Below are 17243 nucleotides of genomic sequence, written 5' to 3'. Positions count from 1 at the left end.
TTTATAAAGTACCGGAAGGTCAGATAACACCTGTCTTCCAACCAAATTCAGCCTGTGGGCCACCAGTTCGCAACCTCAGCTTTGACCAAAGAGGAAGAAGCCCAGTTGCATTACAGAAACCCACTTCTCCAGCATTTTCTTCAGATGCACCTGTCCTGTCTCTTAAAGTTCTCGGTCCCACCACCTATCATACCTCCTCCAGTGTGACCAGCACCCACGGGAAGTCTGGGTTGGTAGAGACTCTGACGTCACCTGAGAGCGGCAGAGTCCCCAAGCCCCTTCTCAAGTGTCATTGCTTACAGGAAAGTCGCTTGACATCCTGGTTACCCAAGCCTGCTTTTTAAAACACGTCACTCAGGGACATCAAAGGAGGGGTGTCTGTCTTAGGCTTTGGGCAGAGTTTGTTTTCCTCTTTATATCCCATTAGAAATATCTTGTCATGAAACTGACCAGTGGTGTTCCTGTTGAATTAGGAGAGGAAGAGTGTCATTTACTCAGGTGTCAGTGGTACGATCTGGTGGTTTGATTAATACAACAGGAGCCCAGTGGCCTTTGCTTGATTTGGACACAAGGGGGCATCCAAAAGCTGATGTTAGAGTCATGGTATCCAAGGCTTTTTTCCTGTTTCCTGTTCTCTGGTTTGTGTCGAAGGCGGTGCTTCTGTGTAAGGGGTCCAGGTGTTAGTTCTGCGGGAAGGCATCCCCTCACAGAGGGTGAACTGGACCTGGAACATTAGCATTTCAGAACTGGGGGGAGCCTTAGACATACTCTTGCCCAACCCCTTCCCCTCACCCTGTCAGTGGCAGAACGAAGGCCAGAGAAATTCAGATTCTCTGTCAGGGTCGCTCGGACATTGGGCCTTGAAGGACAAAACCAGCTCTTCCACCCCCAGGTCAGGGCTCTGCGTCTTCTCCTTGAGAGGCAGCAGAGAAGAGGAATGCCTCACTCCCACTTACTTTCCCAAGGGGCAAGTTCTGATCTTTGCGCTACACCTGTTCCAACCACGCGGTGGAGCACAACAGGAAATCGTCAGAGGAGGCAGGTGGCCAATTCCACTTTTTGACTTTTCAAGGAGGAGGCTGATACGGGTCTGATGGAGTCAAATGGAAATTTGAGTCCAGCAAACATTCCTTGGGCCCCGCCGTGTGCTCCTGCAAGTGCTGAGCGTTTTCAGGAACACCCTGTTGTTGAATCCGTGTAGCCCGAGCACCTGCCGACGTGTGTAAAGGTCAGGGCGGCGTCATTTTAAAGCAGAATGGAGAAGATCTCACAGGCAAGCAGGACATGTTTGTATTCTCCACTGGTCCCCAATTCAGTGGCAGAATGATTATCTGAAATTTAGGCAGAACAGTTTAAATGCTGCAGCAGCTGCATGGTGACGTCCTGTTTTTCCCTTCTTTTCATCTAATTTAATGGTGGTCAGACTTCATGTGCATAAAAGTACTTTTCAGGACTGTGCACTCAAAATCGTGTTCCCATGCCTTCAGACGACTTAGGGAAGTTCAGAGGTACTTCTTTTCACGCTCGCTAGCTTTGGAGCCCAGCCCTGAATAAGACTGGGAGCCATAATAGGACAGTCTTTCTGATCACCAGGTGAGCACAAGGGAAGTGTGATCAGCAGGAAGCCAGCAAGGGTTCCCCAAAACAGGTCTTGCCAGTCTGGCGTCATTTGCTTTGTGACAAGGGGCCAGAGTGGCAGAGGCAGATGGGTGGATGCTTGGAGATGGTGGCTCTTATGTCAACAGAGCATTTGAGTGCACTGCAGTTGTGACTAAGGGAGAAAGTGGGGTGGCCTCAGTAGGATGTTGTGGTTGATTTGCTACTTACATGACAGCGTGTGAAGACGCAGGTTTCACCCTGGTGAATGGGCCTCGTGTTGGGCAGAAGGACTCCTCCCTGGGTCCTGTCCTGTTCGGGTACTGTGTTTTCCAATCACTGACCTGAAAACCTAAACAGCTGCTCATCAGCATCCACATGCCAGAAGTACCTACGTCACATGACAGACTCAGGAGCCAGGAAGACCTCAGCAGATTGTAATCCAGAGACAAACTGAATGAGACAATTTAGCAGAACTCCGAAGTTGTGTCAGGGGTTCTGGACAGGGGAGATGTGCTGAATGGCTGTGTGTGTTGAGAGAGCTGGACATGAGCCAGAAGTGTGCTGAGGCTTCTCCCCTCTGCTCCTGCCCTCGTCCAGGCCCAGCGTCACTCCCGCACCCCGTCTCCCTGCTTTCTGCCTCGTCCCTGCCATCCATCTGCTCCGCTGCCAACAGAAAGACCTTTCTAAGACAGAAGGCCAGCCCTGTTGCTCCTTGCATAAACGCTTCTTTAACTCCCCATTGCCCTTGGGATATGATTGAAATTCCTCAGCATGAGTCACAAGGCCTTTCTGATCTGGGGAAAGGTACCAGGAGTTGAGAGTGGAGGGTATTTTTAGTTTTCATCTTCTAGCAGCCTGTAAGTGTGATTGATTGATTGATTTTTACCATGAGCTGAAAGATACTCAGCATTAAAATAGAGAGGGTGGGGTCTTGTCCCCGTTTCATCCCGTCTGATGACGAGAGCTTATCGTGACTCCTCCAATTTCCTGTCTCGCTGCCCTGCGTCCTTTCGAGGGCAGCTTCCCCTTGCCAAAGAGTGGGAAAGTCACGTCCCTGTGAGCGGACTTTCTTTTTGCCAGCCTGTCGTTTCAGAGCAGGTGAGGACTGCTCTTCTGCACCCGTGCATCCTGGCTCGCACATTTGGTGCACGTGTGGAGGGCGCCCTGAGTCGGACAGCGGGCCTCAGGTTCTAATGGGCTGTCGTTCTGCCCCCGGCAGGACGGCTACGAGCAGCTCCGGCAGCTCTCCCAGCATGCCATGAAGGGCGTGATCCGCGTGAAGTTCGTCAATGACCTTGGGGTGGACGAGGCCGGGATTGACCAAGACGGCGTTTTCAAGGAGTTCTTGGAAGAGATCATCAAGAGGGTGTTTGACCCGGCACTCAACCTGTTCAAGGTATTTAAGGGGAGTGAGAACAGGGTTGACAGCAGCCAAATTTGAGGTGACAAATGAGAAGTGAAGGACTGGGTTTGCTCATTACAAGGCCTTTAACCTCTCTGCCTGTGCCCGTCTTTTTGTCTTGCAGACAACCAATGGGGACGAGAGACTCTACCCTTCTCCCACATCTTACATTCATGAGAATTACCTGCAGCTCTTTGAGTTTGTGGGCAAGATGCTGGGGAAGGCTGTGTATGAGGTAGGCACGTGAAGGAGCTGTGGGTGGAAAGGAAGGTAAGACGTGAGGAGTGCCATGGGCTTGTTTGCACTTACGTGGCCAGGCCTACCCGCGTACACTACCTTTCACCAGGACAAAGCCAAGGAAAGAGGCAGGAACAAGATCACTGTGCGGAAACACTCGGTGCTTTCCGTCGGTCCCCTCAGCGCTGCTGTGGCTTGGCGGCAGCCGTCCTGTTTCTGCACAGATAGGGGACTGTGGCTTCGGAGTCACCGGTCCTTGTCTCATTGCTAGTTAGTGGTAGAATCCAGATTTGAACCCAGGCCAGCCTGAGTCCTAAACCCGCCCTCTGCCTCCCTGAGGGGTCGGGAGTGGTGGGCCAGGGCCAGGGCCCCACGGTTGTAGGTGAGCTGTGTTTAGTGGTGTTTGACACTTGTTACAGCTGTTTAAAAATCTTCTGTTGTTTGAGTGAGTGCTTCACAATAAGTACCTGGGAGATGCCTGCAGACTAGAGCGTGAAGGTAGGACGCAGCCCACAGTGACCGGCCGAGACTGGTCTTCCCCCACTAGCTACAGGGCTGCGCGTTTTTTACGTTGCCGTTCTCACAGTAAAGTGCAGTTAATAGAAGCTACGCTATTGGGTTACTGTAGATGGCAAATGAGGTAATACAGGTAAAACACCTATGTTACCTGGCCACAGGGGGAGTGGAGCTGCCATTCTTGCTGTTATTAAGAGGAAGGGTATCTGGACTTCCTCTTCTCAGTGCCATGGGGTCAGGCAGTGTGGACTTCTGCAGGCCCTACTGAGGCCGGGGCCCCCTGCACTGAGAGCTGAGCTGCAGAACTCCCTCCGGCAGCACTTGACCCGGCACCTTGCGAGTCCTGCTCCTCAGGAAGGGAGTGAAGCTACAGCAGGAGCTTGTCAGTGGCCAGTCTCCGTGGCCTTCACTGTGGTCTCCAGAGCAGCCGGGGACCCGCCTGGGGCCCAGGGAGCAAGGAAGTGCACCACCTGAGCGCCGCTGTCTCGCACGGTGTCGGCAGCCCTGGAGAGGCCAGGATGTCTTCCAGAGGCAGACAGCCAGAGCTGGGGCAGGGGAGGCAAAGAGGCCGTAGGGGGCAAACATCCTTTGACTCTCACATAAGCCAGCGGCCTCGGTCCCTGGCCATGTGAAGTCAGCGGCCCCATCTGAGTCCCTGCCAGACACCCTCCAGGCCTCTGCCTGCTCTGGCCTGGCTGAGTGGCTGGGCTTCTTCTCTGGGTTTGTTTTCATAGCTTCAAAATGGAGACAATTTCTCAGTTGATTTCCGTTAAAAAAATATATATTCCCATGAGGACTCACCTGGGCAGGTGCTGTGTTTTTTCTTTAAACGTGTAGCTGTGATGAGACCCAGGAGAGTCTAGGCCAGCTGAAAAGCAAGACTTCCTGGCCGTTGTGAATGCCCTCCCCTCTTCCTGGGCCTCGTCTGTCTCCTCCCCCTTTGACAACAGTAATGATGATAGTGCAGATGAAAGAAACCAGGGCATGCTGGGCCCCGAGTGAGGAGCAGCACCCGCTAGCTCAGGCAGCCCTCCTGCTCCACTGTGACAGGCCGACATGGAGCCTCAGTGACTGTCCCCTCAAAGCCTCCCCAATGCACACACCCCTCTCCACCCTTTCAGCCACTGCCCTGGTATGCTTTGTGGGCGGTTCTCCCTGGCGTCCTGCGAATGTGGTGCCTCTCTGCTGAGAGCCCTCCCAGTACTCCCTGCCGCCCTCAGGACAGAATCCAGGCTCCAGGAGGCTCAGGAGGTTTAGGAGGCCCTTTCTGATTTGGCCTTGCCTGCCTCTCAGGCCTCATCCCTCCCCACTTCCCTCTCACACTGTACTATGACCACAGATCCATGTTCATGCCTATGGACCTCCTACTGAAGGCCTCGTGCTCCTTCAGATCTAGCGCAGGTGTCTCCTCCTCCTGAGCATCCCCCTCTCTGCCTCTGGGTGAGAGCCTGTCGTCTGTGCTCCCCACACCCTGCCCCTTGGATTCTTACAGCTGCAAGGCTGTGCTGTTACCCATTTACAGGGGGAAACCCGAGGCCCCGTGGCCGGGCAGCAGCAGAGCTGGGATTTGATCCCTGAGCTGGGTAATTCAAAAGGCTGTGCCCTTAACCACCATGCCTTCATGTCCCCAAGAGTTACTTGGTTATGTTTGATACGTGATGGGGAGGTATCGTCCAGATTGAAAATTTAGGAAGTGCCCCGGGATGCTCTTGGCGCCTGCTGCAGCCTGAACTGGCCTGATGGGATTATTGAGACAGAAGCCCAGGCAGACGGCGATGGCGAGCCTGTCTCCTCTCTCTCCCCCAGGGAATTGTGGTGGACGTGCCCTTCGCATCCTTCTTCCTGAGCCAGCTGCTCGGGCACCACCACAGCATCTTCTACAGCTCTGTGGACGAACTGCCTTCCCTGGACTCCGAGTTCTATAAAAACCTCACTTCCATTAAGGTCAGTGTGGAAAGGAGAGGGTGGGGGCTTGGCTGGGGGCTGGCAGAAAGACAGAAGTGAAGCCCTGCCGGGTGTGGTGTGGTGGCAGGAGGTTTCCTGCTGTGGGAAAGACGCCCACTTTGTGGCCCCTGCAGGCCCCCGTATGCCCTCTGGGAACTGCCTGTCGGAGCTGGCGCCTGTGGCGTCCTCCCTCGAGGTGATCAGTGTGGCCTTTGCCTTTGCTTCAGGCTGCAGGGCAGCCACAGCAGCTAGTGCTCAAGCAGACTCCGTGGGCAGGAGTGTTCCGTTCTTCCAGGACGTGGCCCTCCTGGGTCCTGACACTGTCTCCTTCTCTGCTGTATTAGCGCTACGATGGGGACGTCGCCGACCTGGGCCTGACGCTGTCCTACGACGAGGACGTCATGGGTCAGGTGGGTTGGCCTCTGTCTGGGCTACTCTTTCTCCCTCTGCAGGCCTGTTGAGGCCTGCCCTACTCCCGGTGCTGTCCCTACAGGTCCACAGACGGAGGGCCTGTCTGTGCGGCCTCTCTTCCCTCTGGCTCTTGTGCCTACCCCTTGCCGGGAGGAAGGGCATTTCTCCTCTGGCCCCCAGCTGACCTGGCCATTGCCTACCCAGCCCTGGCCTTGCTGAGATGTCCCGCTTTACTGAGGTCACACTCTGGGTCATTCCTGATGGAAGCCACACCTCCCTGTTTGTAACACTGCTTTTCGTTACCATGGTGAGGATCAGCGGTCACACAGGGAGGACTAGGATTTAGAAAGGGGGAGGAAGTCACTGAGCAGAAGTGCCCCTAACAGAATCCTGTCTCTGTTCCCACTGGTCACGAAGAGCAGAGCAGAAAGCAAAGACCCTTGGAATCGGGGCGGCAGAGCTGTTGCCTCCCAAGGTTTCCCTTTCAGCTCTTCCTGTTGGGTCCCAGTGGACGCCTGCACAGGATCTGTGCACGTGGCCAAGGGGCTGCTCTGGAGAGATCATGCCATGAGCTCAAAGTGCAGGGCTGGCTTCTCAGAGCCCTGCCTGCCACCCCAGAGAGGTCTCTTGGTCTCCCCAAGCCACAGTTCCCTTATCTCAGTCAGAGAAATACTGTTGGCCGAATGTGAGCCCTTGACGGACCATTGTCACCGGATGCTCTGTAAATGCCTGCATGCCCTACCATCCTGCAGAAGAGCCACCACGCACGCTGGCCTGAGGGCTCTGAGAAGCCTGTGAGAAAGAAGTCTAGTACTGTTATGTAACCTTGGCTTTCCCAGCTCATTGATCACAGAACCCGTCACACAGAACGAGTCTGAAGGTCACAGCTCACAGACAGGGTGTTCCCGGGAACCCTTCATGGGAAACACAAGGCTGGGCGACTCCTAAGGGCCCTTTTAGTTTTAAAGTCCTCTGGCATGCCCCACGATGTACACGGCAGTGGCACTAGGGGTCGCTGTTTTTCAAGTTCTCTGTGTCTTTAGCATCACAGTAATAGAATTCTATTAAAATTAGCCTTGAAACAATGAATGCACTCTTTGATTTTTTTAGGTGACCCACAGAAGTTCTTGAAGATGAGGAAAGCAGTTGATTTTATAGAGTTTCCAAATTTTTAATCAGATTTTGAGTCTTCCTCCTGACATTCTTAATTTTCCCTCCTAGCTATAAAATTGATGCAAACTTCTAGTGAAATATCAGCTATAACATGAGCATAAAGATGAAAAGGAAAACCACCCATAATGCTGGGGGTACCTGGACCGTTGCTGTGTGCTTCCAGATTTTCCTCCCTGGGCACACTGGTCAGTTTTTTTTGCGGAAGTAAAACTATGCCATGTACACTTCCCCTCCTCCCCCACCTTTTCAATAGTATACATTTTCATCACATTTCTTAACAGCTGCACAGGACTCCAGGGTGTGAGTGCACCAACATTTATTTAGTCATCCTACTGTGCTCCTAAATGCTAACACCTTCCCCTCCACACCATCCCAGAGCCTTAATACACACATTTGAACAAGGATCAGATGGGAAGAAGCCTTCCATGTTCTCACGCAGGGCCGGCTTGCTGATGCTCAGGTCCAGGCTTCTGTGGAGGTGATTGTCAGCACGCACGTCCCGTCTCAACCCTGCCATGATCGCGGTGTCGGCGTCGGCCCTCATCTACAGGGAGCTTTACCCCCCCATTAGAGTTCTCCCCACTAATTGTTCCCCATCTTCTCCCCCAGCTCGTTTGCCATGAACTGGTTCCTGGGGGGAAGACCATTCCTGTTACAAATGAAAATAAGTGAGTATAGCAATTTGATTTTTAAGGTCACCGCTTGGAAAGACTTCATTCTGGCTCTCTGGGCTTACTCTGAGGATTTATTAAAATAGATTGTACTAGAAAGAGGCCATAAATATCATAATGGAATTTACTGGTTACAGTTCATAGGCCAAAATTGTATTAAATTCGATTTGCAAAATAAGAATCGACAATTTATTTTTTGCAGTAGCACTTCTAAGGTCAGAGGCAGTCAGGCCACGGTGATCTCAGGGGCTTAATGGTGGCTCCGGATGCAGGCGGGTGGGTTCTGAGCCGTGCAGGCGCGCTGTCCCGATCCCAGGGGGCCCCGAGGCAGAGAGACACCACAGAGGGGCGCATCCCTTTGGAATGGCAGCATGTGGCAGTTGTATAAAGCACTGTTCTTGAGAATGCACAGTGATGGACTCAGATGCAGCAGACAGGACCCTTAGGCGTGGGGAGATTCTGAGGCCTGGCGGCTATCATCAGAGATAACGGGCTCCTAGGAATCTATCATAAATGTCAGCCTCTCTGGTGCCTAGAAGCAAAACCCTTCGGTGCACTGCCTCCCCCGGCCCTGTTCTCACCTAATTAAAACAGTAGAGCCTGGCCCGAGGAGTAGGCATCGGCCCTTTCCTCAGTCAGTCTTCTGCTACCGCCAGGCTCAGCTGAGCATCTGAGCTGTACTCTGTCAGTCATTCTCTCCAGGGACAAGTGAGAGCTCAGTCCCACCCGCTGAGTCACTGGGATCAGATGCGCCTGACAGCCCAGTGCCCCTGAGCACACCATCTCTCTTGGGTCGGGTGGTTCGGTCAGTTTGCCTGCTTGGGAGCTTTTATTCAGACTGTCTGAATAGTCAGAAAAAGGCAAATGCGTAGTGCAGGGCTGGCAGTTCTCATCAGGATCGAAATAGGCCAGTTTGACTCTGGGCCCTGGAGCGCTAGTCTGACAGCCGAGAGAACAGAGAGCCCGCCCCTGACTGGAGGCGGCAGAGTCTGTGGATCCTGTTCTGCCAGCCATGCGCCCTCTAACCGGCCCTCCAGAGGGCTTCTCGTGAAATGAGCAGTGAAACACCTCCCAGGAAGTCTGGCTCAAAGGAGGGCCTTAATGAGTGAGAGTGCTGGTTGTCACCGTCGTCAAATACGTGACCTGCCACATACAGCCAGCCACCCTCAGGTTGGCATGTTTTGCCAGACAGGATGGCACAGGGGTGATGGTAGGAGCTGTGTGTGTAACTGCCAGAGGGAGTGGGTCAGTGCGGCCTGTGTTGAGTGAGATTCTTGCCTTGCCTGGAAGCGTCCTGTGTAGAAACTCTTACGTGGTCTCAGCATAAAGCCTCAGTATGAGAGCAAGGGTATCCAGTTCTGCGGGCTCTCTGAAAAGGCCTGGCAATGCCAGTTTCTCCCTCCTTCAGGATGATATTTGACCTTGCACTTCTTAGGTGTTAAATGGGACAGTCCCTCACGTTCTTTTGGTAAAATAGAACAGTATTATTAATCGTCTTTAGAGAGTATAAGAAAGGAGTAACAATAATAGAAAAAGTCATTGAATTGTATCAATGTGCTAGTTTGCTACTGGATAATTTTTTTAAATAGGGCTACTTTCAAGGTCAGTGACTCCGATCTGAGTGCCGCAGGGTACAACAGGTTTATGGGGACTGTACTGACCCGGAATTGTGAGAGTGGCACCTGGACTGGGCTCAGGCTCTTTCATCTCTGAGAATTAGGAGGTTCGCTAAGAAGTCAGCGATGCCAGCACGCCTGTTGGAATGTATGTAACCTGTTCGGAAGAACGGCGGAGCAGCGTGCAGGTGTAGGGGCGGCCCTTGTGTTCACAGCACGGACCCAGAGGACCATCTGCTTGGAGCTGCTGGTAGTGCTCCAACTTCCCAGTTGAAGCTAACAGAATCTGGCCACATTCGACCTGAACTTTCTGCGGGCCTGCCTGTTCACAGTCCAGACGCTTGGTCCAGATTAGCAGTTTTGATTGAAGTTTCAACATGAAGCACTTTTTCTCGGCTTTAAAGCTTTTTGGAGGACTAAATTATATTTTAATTGTTATACAAGGGGGTACCCCCAAAATACGGAATTATCTTCTGGAATGGGGGGCCCCTTGTAGTACAGGCTTCCCTGCTAGGTGAGTGTTCTAGGAACCCATCTGCATCAGAGTACCAGCTGGCATTGTTGTGAGAGGCTGCTTTCGGCTTCAGTGAATTTTTTTTGAAGACTCTTTCAACGTATTTGCCTATTTCATGATTTACGAGTGCACCTGCCCACACTGCACCCAGTGTTCAGCAGTTTTGACCAAAAATGGCATGACCCCTGTGCCCCACCCTCCATATTCACCCAATCTGTCTCTGAGCGACATTTTTTTGTTTCCCCGGATGAAAAAAGTCCTCAGAGGGAAATGTTTCGCTGGTGTGGAAGAGCTGAAACAAAAAAACAGCAGAAGCACTAAAAGGCATCAGAATCAACAAGTTCAAGAACTGCTTTGAGCAGTGGAGAGAACATCTCGATAGGTGTACTGCATCATATGGAGAGCCTTTGAAGGTGACTGAAGTTTAAACATGTAAGAATAAATACACAATTTTTTATAAAAATAAATTTTGGGGTTTTTTGGGGTCCCCCTTTATATGCTCAAAAGGATGACATTAAATACAAGTCCAAAAAATACTCTGTACCAAGAAGGGCCCTCTCCTTACCCGGAGAATGTCTTGCTTTGATTTTTGACACATGGGGGTGTTATCCTGATGTATGAGCTACTGCGTTCTTCGTTTTTGAGGAGCGAATGAAGTAATGACCTTGAAGGTTTAACGCCTCCGCAGCGGCACAGAGTGCACTGCTGTTCAGGAGAGCGTCCATCATGGTCATTTGCGTTGTTCTGGTGAAATATTCTGGTACTGTTTGTGTCTTGCACAATGGTTCGGAAATGTCTGAACTCATCTTCCAGCCCGTTGGGAACAGCCTGCCCTGTCCTGTTAATGTCCATTGTTTTCTTTTCTTGGCAACAGAATTAGCTACATCCATCTGATGGCGCATTTTCGAATGCACACGCAAATCAAAAACCAGACAGCTGCCCTCATTAGCGGATTCCGTTCTATTATCAAACCCGAGTGGATCCGGATGTTCTCAACCCCTGAGCTGCAGCGTCTCATCTCCGGTGACAATGCTGAGATTGATCTGGAAGATTTGAAGTAAGGAGTGAGTGAGGGGGCAAGGGTGAGATTCTTAGGCCGCCTTCAAAGCAAGCTGCTCCCTTGCTGGGTTCCTTTTGGAAAGTCATTTCAGGAGCCCATCTCTAAATGCACTTCTTTCTGATCATGAGGTGAAGTGCTTAGGAATAAAAATTCAGCCATTTGTCTGCCTAGAGACTGAAGTGGAAGCAGCTCTGGAGGACTGCAGGGCCTTCTGAAGTTCTAGGAAATAGTCTTGCAGGATCTTCTGTTGGGAACAGCACAGCCAGCTCTTGAACTCTGTCCATTTAGCTTCCAGGGACATGGGGTTATTAAGGCATGAACCGCTGGCTTTAAGAGAACTGAGTAGTTGGTAGGGCCACTTGTCTAAGTTCGGTGCTCGTCTGTGTCTGCGCGGCTAAGCCGTGGTCTGGATTGTTTTCAGGAAGCACACAGTGTACTACGGTGGTTTTCATGGAAGTCACAGGGTCATCATCTGGCTCTGGGATATTCTGGCCTCCGACTTCACGCCCAGCGAGCGAGCCATGTTTCTGAAGGTATGGTATATGTTACCTATACATGTGTTCATGCGTGCACAGGTAGCCTCATTAATCTGCAAGGCCAGTGATATAATCATTTACACTGGAAAAATTCAGTTATCAAGAGGACCTCATATCATCAACGCGCCCTGTCCCATGGGCAGGCGGTAACCAGAGAGGGCCTCGGGCACATGGGGCTGAGCCCGGCGAGCCGGCGAGCCTGCTGCACACCCTCTGCGGGGACAGGCCTGCACGGGCAGGAGTGCTTGCTGGTCTCAGCACTCGTGCTAAGAGTGTGAACATCAATTCCACGTACACAATGTCCTGATAAAACACACACCATCAAGTAGGCGGGTATTAATGTACTTTTGCAAACACATTCACCAGGACCCCTGGACTGGTATCTTTAAAGTTGAAATGTTGCCCCAGTGCCTGCTGTGCTGTGTTTGTTCCTGATGCCGGCAAAGTGTTCACAGGACACTGGCGGCACACCTGTCTCTGTGTGTGTTGTGCGTGTGCTTGTTTTTGTAACACTGGAGTCCGATCACTTGACCATCTGCTCTTCTGCACGCTCTTCCATCACGGACATTTTGCCATATTCTGGGGGTAAATTTAAGTGCCTTGAAATATTTTCCTTTGGACAACATCTGGGTTCCTGGAGTGGTCTCACATGACCTCACGGACAGAATCGTCGCCAGTTAAAATGGCAGTGGGATTTCCTTCTCCTTGGGTTGTCATTCCCGTCGGGAGGCCATGACTTCAGTCCACAGAGGCAGACATGCTCTGGCCATCCCTACAGATCGCAGGGGACTCGGGGTGGGCAGGCAGACGGAATTCCCAAAGTTGAGTCGCCAGAGAATTGATTTGTTTTTCCAGCAGTGCCTTGTGGGCAAAACTGCCTCTGCCTCGCCCAGGAAGAGGAAGGCCACTGTCTCCTAACCGTGCAGTCCTGCCCCACGCAGTGGGCGGGTGTCTTCAGAGAGCCTGCCCCCAAACCTGCAGTCCCTGTTGTACGGGAGTGGGTGTGACTGTGCTTTCTTTGAATGTGATGATGGCATATCTGGGGGCTTCCTGGGCCCTCTACCCCCCTCCTGTCCCGGGGGGAGAGTGCCCCTCCCTCCTCCCAGCCCAGCTTGGGATAGGCAGCAGGCCTGAGCGCCTGAAGTGAGGTGTGCAGACGCTTGCCGGTCTGCCTCCTCCTCCTCAACAGGCGAGTTACACCGCGTGGTGGGGTGAGGAGAGGAGGCCGGGTTGGTGGAGCGCCCGGCAGTCCACGCAGCCCAGCAGTGCTTTCTAAATAGGAACTGCTCTGCGGCTTTCGTGGTGGGAAAGAACACGTTAGGCCAGCAGGCTGTCTCGTTGATCCCTTTCGTAAAAATCTGGTGCTGAAGTGTGACACACACACTGCCTTTGGATGGTCTCAGGAATCACACAGCCAGTTACAACACCATTTACGTGGTCATGTTCACTTTAAGACCCATGTGCTGAACTCACCATGGAATTTTGAAGCCAGTTTATTGTAAGTAGCAGGTCCCTGTGTCCTCCAGAGAAGGGAGAGCAGTTTTGGCTAATGCTGACGTAAAGGAAGCAAGTGGTTTGTTAGGACTCCCCTGTGTGGGTTATCACTTGGACTTCTAGGTTGGTCAGATGCCTCTGCCCGGGCTCGAGCTAGCAGCACCTGTGGGGAAGTGGCACAGGGGCTACCATCGGGAAGATGCAAGGGGTTCCAGGACTGTGGCAGGGAAGTGCGGCTGGCTGTGCCCGGTGCCTAGCCTGCCCCCTGCCGCACTGCCCCCAAGGCCTGGTTTTGGTCAGCGTGCTGAGAGCAGGTTAGTTGGTCAGAGAGGGCCCCGTGCAGCCAAGCTCACGGAGACCGCTCTGTAAACCAGCGGGCCAGGCCCAGGTACACGCTCCTGCAGGGCTAAGAGGCTGAGTGGAAGCTGGGTACAAAGTGGGGTGACCCACACCAGGGCTCCCTGCACCCCAGCTCTGGGCCCCTAGCTCTTGGCCCAGCTCTCTGTCCCTCACGTTAGCTTCTCCCCACATCTCTCTGGGGCCCTGTGGCTGGCGTCTCTGAGGAAGGGTGTCGGTCAGCAGGGAGTCCCCCTGGAGGCCACTCCCCCGGTGGGAGTCGGGTCGTTCCTGGACTTTTCGGCCGCACGCTCTCCTCCAGACTCCCACAGATGACTAGCCGTGTCTGCTGGTGTGGTGCTCGTGTGCTTTAGCCCTGGTGAGCAGCCCTGTGGGGAGATGTCAGGTGTGTCCCCGTTTCTGGGCCGAGTGTGCGTCTGTGACCCATCCCGCTGGCCAGGCAGCGGCCAGTTAATGATTCCATGTCTGGAGATAGAAGAGAGCGCAGCCGACCGTGGGGCCGTGAGGCCCGCTGCCCCCTGACCCCGCCTTGCGTTGCAGTTTGTGACCAGCTGCTCCAGGCCCCCGCTCCTGGGCTTCGCCTACCTCAAGCCTCCTTTCTCCATTCGCTGTGTCGAAGTGTCGGACGACCAGGTACCACTGCTGGGGCCGGGGCGGGGGCGGGGGAGCAGTCTGCTGGGCCTACCCTGCAGGGTAGGCTGCTGGGCTCCTCGGAGCCAGGGGAGAGGGCCCCACGGGTCAGCGGCAGCCGGTCGGGAGAGCAGGCTGGCCCTGCCTGCTCAGCTCTCAGTCCCTTGCTCATCACTCCCTCAGGGAGGAGGGGCTGGGAGGCATTTGAGTAGCTGCTGGCCTGGCCAGGGCTCCAGGTCAGGGCAGTGTGGGAGGGAGAGGTGAGGACGTGGGCCTGGGGACTGAGCAGGCACCGGCCTGCTGGCGCACATCTGGGCAGCGGCTCCGGTCCCTGGCCTGTGAAGGAAGAGTGAGCACCTTAGGGCTGTCATGCTCTGTGGGGCTGGTGCTCAAATAGCAGTCAGTCCTTGTTAAAACTGTCTCCCTCCCCCACTCCTAACAGCCTGGTGGCCTCTGAGTGTCCCTGCATTTCATGAGGCTGCAGCCTAGGATCCAGGTCCCTAGGACACTTACTTTAGGAAGGCTACCCAACTGACAGTCTGCCACAGGCCACCACACAGGCCAGGTTGGGGGGAAATGTCAGGCTGTGCTCAGAAATGTTTTGAGACCTAACACATTTTTACGGTATTCTGGCTCTGCAGGCTGGGTACTCGATAATTGGTGGCTAACCGGAAGGCCCCGTTTCCTAGTGCATATGTGATACACAATTCCCCGTGCAGGGCCCAAGTGTCCAGGGTTGCCACTGTGCACTCTCCTCTCGGGGTTTGTCCTCAGTTTGGGGGCCGGCCTGGGCAGTGGTGTGCATGCCACGGGCCCAGGCACGCCAAGGCAGTGCACACACTCTGCTCACGCCTGTGTGCTGGGGGGGTCCTCTCCCCAGGCCTCCCGTTTGGGCACCTGCCCAGGCTCCCATGCCAGCCATCTCCCAACCCAGGCTGTGGTGTGCGCTTGCAGGACACTGGGGACACCCTGGGCAGTGTCCTGCGGGGCTTCTTCACCATCCGCAAGCGGGAGCCAGGGGGCCGTCTGCCCACCTCCTCCACCTGCTTCAACCTGCTCAAACTGCCCAACTACAGCAAGAAAAGCGTCCTCCGAGAGAAGCTGCGCTACGCCATCAGCATGAACACGGGCTTCGAGCTGTCCTAGCTCCCGGCCCAGGCCGCCTGCCCTCACGGACGCCTGGCCTCCCTGGGACCTTCAGCTCCAGGAGGTGGCATTCCCCTGGGAGTGTCAGTGACAGTGGCCCCCAGACCCTCTCTATAGCCATGAGACGCCCCTGTGGCCTCAAGAACTTTGGATGCACATGGCGACTCTGCACAACATTCTCCAGGTGACACTAATGGGAAGGGTGTCGGAAATAAACCTCCAGGTTCCGCCAGCATGGGTCCTTTCCTCCTACATCCCCACGGCCTGAAGCCCAGGCCTGTGATTGCAGAGGGGCCTGTCTTTTGGTAGTTTGGTCTTTTTGTGAGTCTCTCCTCAACCTTCTGAGTGAGCTGTGCGTGGACCAGGCCCAGGCACTCCAAGGCTCCAGGGAGGTTTCTGTGATTGGCCTGAGAGCATGAAGCCTAGTTTGCGTGAGACACTCTCCTTCCCTCTCTGAAAACTACTCAGGTAAGGCCTTGCCCAGCCTCTATGCACCCAGCACAGCCTCTGCCTCCGTCCCGTCCACAGCAGCCTCTCTCCAGACAGCCAAGTCCACTTGCTTCCCAGGGAGGCCAGGAGCACAGGAAGTCCGGTGGCTCCCACTGGGAAGCCACATGGCAGCCCCCTCCCCAGCTCTTGCCCCAGAGGCCCTGAGCCCTCAGCAGGCTGGGCTTCCAGGAGCCTCCCCTGGCTCGCTCTGCGCGCTCACATTGCATCCTGGGTTTGCCAGGGAAAACCTGTTGGCCACAGAGCAGCTGCACTTCTAGAAGGCATGGCCGTTCCTGAAGCCTGCTGATTCCCGAGGAGCGGCTGCCTTCCTCCTGCTTGTTCACTGCTTGTTCCCTAGGAAGGAACAAACATTAGCTGAAGGCACCCGTCCCATCAGCCATAGATTGTACAATCCCGAGAGACTTGGTCTCGCACCAGCCCGCCCTCAGCACAGGGGCCCTGGGAGCCCTTTGCACTGACTCGGCTCACGAGGCTCAGGACACTCACGGCCCTCTGGGTTGGTTTTCTTTGCTGTTGTGGTTTTTTTAATTTTTACTTCATTTTCTCTCTCAACCCATGTGCTCCCCTGTCCTCATTCTTCATCTTCACCACGAGAACTTGACTCTAGCTCCAGGGAATTGAGGCAAAGGCCGTGTTAGCGGTCTGTGTCGACAAACCCCCATCCTCACCCAGCTCGTCACACCCTTCAGCCTCCCACCACGGAGCCTGAAGCCAGGGAGAAGCAGGGGGCACCCGGTCCCTCTGCTCCATGGAGTGGCCCTCACCCAAGCAGCAGAGCACCTTCCCGCAGGAGCCTTCCTGGGTCCGTGGCACCTGTCAGAGGGCGTGTGCTGGGTGCCAGTGCCCGTCCACACCCTAGCCTGGCTGTGAGAGCGCCCCTGGCTTCTGGAGAACAGACTATGTGTTTTTATTTTGATGACAAGACAGCAAGGAATTTAAAGACAGGAATTTATTATTTAAGATTTGTCAGTAACCTCTGATTCTGTGATTTGCTGCGCTCTATAAACGCTCAGTTCCTCCGAGGTCTCTTCTGCGCAGGTGCGTGTGTGCGCGCCACACAGGTCGGCGTGGGTACTCGGAGCCTGTGTAACCGTCGGCCTGCGTGCAGAGATGAAACCCGTCTCGAGTTTCGGTACCTGAGAACCGAGCGTGGGCCTGGGGAGACAGTGGTTCCGAAGCACCAACATCAACCTTGTTTCTGTTTTTTTGACGAGGAGGGGTAGTTTGTCATTAAATGACAAAGGTCTTCTCTTCAGCAGCTGGAAACATTGCACTATCTAAAACACTAAATCTGTACTTTTATAGCAGGTGTTCCCTGACACCTGACTGCTCTTGATGGCTCTAGAAAGATGTGGAGTTTTTGTTTTCACAGATAACTTATGGACTAAACACGATCAAAGGCTTTATTAAATTTGTACTTCAGCACA

General features: G+C 53.9%; 1 protein-coding gene across 5 annotated transcripts in view; it reads left to right on the top strand.

Moving 5' to 3' along the window:
• The window catches only part of UBE3B (ubiquitin protein ligase E3B), a 44371-nt gene extending 27128 nt beyond the window's left edge, over positions 1 to 17243 (top strand). For 3 of the 5 annotated variants that reach the window (XM_045200498.2, XM_045200497.2, XM_045200500.2), the window contains 9 exons: positions 2819 to 2995; positions 3126 to 3236; positions 5561 to 5698; positions 6043 to 6108; positions 7892 to 7950; positions 10958 to 11140; positions 11565 to 11676; positions 14071 to 14163; positions 15041 to 17243. In XM_045200498.2, the coding sequence (XP_045056433.2) occupies positions 2819 to 2995; positions 3126 to 3236; positions 5561 to 5698; positions 6043 to 6108; positions 7892 to 7950; positions 10958 to 11140; positions 11565 to 11676; positions 14071 to 14163; positions 15041 to 15283 (1182 nt within the window). In that variant the 3' untranslated portion in view covers positions 15284 to 17243. Of the gene's footprint in view, positions 1 to 2818; positions 2996 to 3125; positions 3237 to 5560; positions 5699 to 6042; positions 6109 to 7891; positions 7951 to 10957; positions 11148 to 11564; positions 11677 to 14070; positions 14164 to 15040 lie in introns of those variants that run through there. The other 2 variants (XM_024566690.3, XM_024566692.3) reach the window with 2 other exon arrangements.

This window comes from Desmodus rotundus, chromosome 7 (genome assembly GCF_022682495.2).
Source record: "Desmodus rotundus isolate HL8 chromosome 7, HLdesRot8A.1, whole genome shotgun sequence".
NCBI lineage: Eukaryota > Metazoa > Chordata > Mammalia > Chiroptera > Phyllostomidae > Desmodus > Desmodus rotundus.
This window is presented reverse-complemented; position numbering and strand designations above follow the sequence as displayed.